Source organism: Gavialis gangeticus, unplaced genomic scaffold, assembly GCF_001723915.1.
Source record: "Gavialis gangeticus isolate Ggan-Ray unplaced genomic scaffold, GavGan_comp1, whole genome shotgun sequence".
Lineage (NCBI taxonomy): Eukaryota > Metazoa > Chordata > Crocodylia > Gavialidae > Gavialis > Gavialis gangeticus.
The window spans coordinates 21,433,901-21,438,198 of NW_017728992.1; the positions used below are offsets into that span (position 1 = coordinate 21,433,901).

General features: G+C 45.4%; 1 protein-coding gene across 1 annotated transcript in view; it reads right to left on the reverse strand.

Annotated features, from left to right (window-relative positions):
* The window catches only part of DNAH5 (dynein axonemal heavy chain 5), a 555,556-nt gene that overhangs the window by 342,382 nt on the left and 208,876 nt on the right, over nucleotides 1-4,298 (reverse strand). Inside the window, exons 30-31 of the mRNA XM_019521239.1 lie at nucleotides 1,959-2,112; nucleotides 830-993 (exon numbers count right to left, since the gene is read on the reverse strand). Coding sequence (XP_019376784.1) covers nucleotides 830-993; nucleotides 1,959-2,112 — 318 coding nt within the window. The remainder of the gene's footprint in view (nucleotides 1-829; nucleotides 994-1,958; nucleotides 2,113-4,298) is intronic.

Here is a 4,298-nt window from a genome sequence, read left to right on the forward strand (position 1 = left end):
CCCCCCCCCCCCCCATACTGTTGTGGCAGGGAAAGCAGCAGTGGGGATATGAGAAGCTAGACCCCTGCCCCTTGCTCCACTGCCCCTTTTCTCCCTGCTGTCTGTCCTCCACCATGGGCCATGTCCCCCTTGCTGCCTGCCCCTCCTTGCCTGTGCCTGCCTCCCCACCGTTATCCCCATGTGTGCCTGCCCCACCTCTCCCTGCCTCCCCACTACAGCCTGCCTACCCCACCTCTTGCTCCCCAGTGCAGCCTGCCTTCCCCATCCCCTGCCTCTACCCTCTTCCCCCTGCAGCCTATTTCCCCACCTCATTCCTCCCTACAGCCTGGCCCCACCCCCTGCAGCCTATTTCCCCACTTCATTCCTCCCTAAGCCTGCCCCCACAACCTCCTGTTCCCCACTGTAACCTGCCCTCCCCCATTCTCTGCCCACTTGCCCATACAGCAGCAGCTACGCTCCAGGTTGGGGCACACAGAGGTAGTGGCATTCCTGCCTGGCTCCAGCTTGAGCCAACCAGGGAGAAGCAACAACACTTCCAAGCTGGGCTGAGTCAGGGCTGGAGGGGGCAGGTGGGGGTGCGGCAGAGGGAAGGCTGCAGGTTTCTACACCCATCACACTTCACCCCAGCCAAACAAACATTCCAGCCCATCACAGGAATGGTGGGCCCCAAGACCAAGACCAAAGCTGAAGCTGAGCTGCTGCCTGCCCAAGACAGTGCTCAAATCCAAGACAAGGTTCCCCCCACCCCGTTCTATTTGGAGGGGGACCTCGTCTTGGATTTGAGTAAATATAGTAGCACCTTTTGTTCATGACCTATTAGGAGCCTTACCCTGTGAGTGACTTTTGACAGATTTCTAGTTGCTCTAGTAAGTGTGGCAGCAGCTGTCCCATGGTTTCATCTCCTACACAGCACTGTACCACATTCAGCATCTCGTGGGCCCGTGTCATTATCTTCACCCATGATTTATCTATATTGGAAAAACGCTTGGCTTCCTAGCAGAAATAAAAGGAGGAAAAGCAGCTATTAATGCAATTGAGGTTATTAATTTGGTCTCCTAAACGTTCAGTTTTGGTCACCCAGCCCCACAGAAGGTCAATTTCTGCAAACTATCATGCTGCAGAGATTTCTACACTTTTCAAGTCACCAGAATAAAGCTCAGTGTCGTCATTTGCTACCTGCCTTTTCTCAAGGAAGCTAACAAAATAGCTGCCGTGTCTCAATTTTAAGAATGATGGATCTAACACATTTTCATTTACAATTTTAATGTTACCTCATATACAACTGGATTTTGTGCTGTACTTAAGATTAGTGCCTTTGCATGTAAAATTCAAGCGTAGTTGCCAGTACGTGTAATAATATCCTCTTACAATTTATGTAAGTAACAGCACCTTCACATTTAGATGACTGATAATTCCCCTTTTTATTTAACAAAATGCACCAAAGTTAGTAGCTAAAATATGAAACCCACAGATACAAATGAAGATCCTTATATTGTATAATGTCATTTTAACTTCTTACACTTTTCACATACGAATTATTATTTTATTATCTAGGCACACTACAGTTTGGCAGCCAGTAATTAGAGGGCCCATTTATGTCACATGAGTTCTGTGAATTGAAGGCCCTAGTTTGTTTCTCCACAAAATACAACATTTAGTTGTGTGCATTCCTTTATTTCTTTTCAAAACTTGTATACAAATCAATTTCTTAAAGATTCCTGGGTAAATAATGTCATGTCATATAAGTCTGTAACCTGAACTAGCACTTTTTAAAAAGTAGGATTCAGACTTTCATGCAACTGGTCACATAAACTTACTCCAACACATGAATAAGACCAGAGAACAAATATGACTTGGCAAAAATTGTAAAATCTGCAATTCAGGAATGGTTATCTGTCACTATTTAATTAAATCTTTTAAATACTTAGTAAATTGTATTCAAAAAGTCATTCAAAAACCTTTGGAAGCTGCTTTGCAATGTCACCTCCAACAAAAACAGCCTCTAAGTAAATCCATAAATTCTGAACTGTCATCCAGTTTTCAATTATGTCTGTTGTGTTGGAAAGGTAGTGTACCCATTTTTGAATCTGTGCCTTGAATGGTGTGTTGTACCTGTAATAAAAGCATTTTTCCATTACGTATTTTTGTAAAGAATAAAAAAAGCATCTAAGGCATTTTAAGCATCAAATACTTACTATGATAGATGGGACACACCACCTTAAAAGCACCGAATTTTTCCACTGTAACCAACTCTGGCTAAAGCATAACTTCAGTGATTTAATTAGCACATATCACAGTAGAAAAGTGGATTTACAGAGTTTGAAAATAAATGAAACATGCTTTTAGAGAGATTATGCTTTGGGAAGTTTTACCCAACATTGTTCCTGAATCTTCTTGAAACCAGAGTGTGGACTTAGTGCTGCCACAGAAGCAACAGTCTCACAAGTTGAACAAGGCATCTCTGTCAACATAACCTTGTAGCATTTAGTACTTCAGTTTAATACTCTCTCCAGGCTAATGGCTAGAAAATGAAGTTTGCTTTTAGAAAATTGTTTGTAGGTAAAATAGATATTACATTAAAACAATGGTCATGGGGAACCAGCAAGAGTTAATTGGCTTCTAAAAGCCTGTTTGTGACAAAGTTTAATTCAAGGCCCACTGTGTCTGAAGCCAGCAAACAGGCTGGGAAACTGTTCCATAACAGATAAGGGACTCTGCTGCAGTGGCCAGGTCACAGTAACCAACTGCAGAGCCCTTGGGACTTCCACTTTGCTGGATGGACTAAATTAAGACACCAGTAAATGACCAAATTAAGATGTGTGCATGTAATGGGTTTGTTGAAACAAAGGAATATGCTGACAGGACAAAACGTAAACAGTATGACAACCACAGGGAAACCAATGGTACCCAGAGATGAAGAGTCATCAGGAGGTGCAAAAGGAAGCAAAAGAAGGAATTTCAGAGCAGCAAAGGGTCCCTGAGGGGGGGAACTCAAGGTCGCCATGGACAAAGAGCACACCACCAGCCCATCTCATCCACCCCACTGAGTGCGGGGGGGGAGGGGGAGGAGGGGTGCACCTCAGCCCTCAACCTACAAGCTGCTGACATCTAATATTCAAGAAAAAAAAACCACAAGGTGAATTTTGTGTACGGGCCAAATGCACCTTCCGTCTATAACAACCCTAGGACTGGTAAATCTGAAATAAACAGGGTGGGGATTAAAAGGGGGTGTTAGTTTGTTTCCCTTGCCTGCATTATTCTTACCTGCTATCACTGCATATCAATAAAACTTGCCTATTATCAAATAAAAAAATCTGTGGTCAATCTGAGGGCTTGGGTCCACCTGGAACAAGGTATCTGGGTCATAAATCCAGTGCCAACACATATTCATAGATTGTAAGGCTGGAAGGGAGCTCAGAAGATTGAGTCCAGCCCCCCTGCACCAAGCAAGAAAAACAACTGGGGTCTGGTGACCCCAGCAAGGTCTCAGGGCCTTTGTCATTAAAGCTGAAGTAACAAAATTTTTCTGTAGAGGAGCTTGTAGGTTAGGGAGACATTCAAAATGCCTAAGACTAACTTGATTCAATCTTTGCAGGTTAGTCTAACCTGGCCAAGATAAACTGGTTTGTAACTGCATAGAGATCCCCCTCTAGGCTCACGAAACCCAGGCACAGGCCTGCAGTGGCTCAGGCTAGAAGCCGGGGGGGAGGGGTGCTAGAGCTTTCCTCCCCTCCCTTCTTCAGTGCTGAGCTGGTGGGAGGTGTGGCCAGGCCTCAGCAGAACCCTCTGATTAGGGAGGTGTTCCCCCCCGCCCCCCATACTGTTGATAACAGAGCATCAATTACACAGCAGGGAATTACACAGAGAGTTGTTAGCATTTATCAGCCCATCAGCAAAACAGATTCTCTCATTAGTTTGAGCTCTTTCTAAACATTTTTTTCCACTGGAAGGAGCAGAGGGACATTACAATCTACCAGTTCATTAGCTCTAAAAATCCCTAAGCTGGTACTGTCCTGTCTGCCTTTGTCCTGTCTCCCACAGCACTGAGCATAGCCAGCATATGGCACGATAGCTAATGCTGAGAGGAGTCTGCACATGGCAGAGGAGAGGGGGGAAATCCCCGTTTGAGCAGGGAGTGGTGAAAGGGAAGGGTGGGGGTGGAGTAGGAGGAAGCCAGGCAGATGTCTGCAGTCTCTACCAGAGCTCCACCCAGGGAGCAGAGAGGAGGGGCCAGCCTTGATGGCTGGTGCAGAGAGCAGAGCCCCCGCACAAAGTTGCTAAGCAGCTGGGATGCTGGG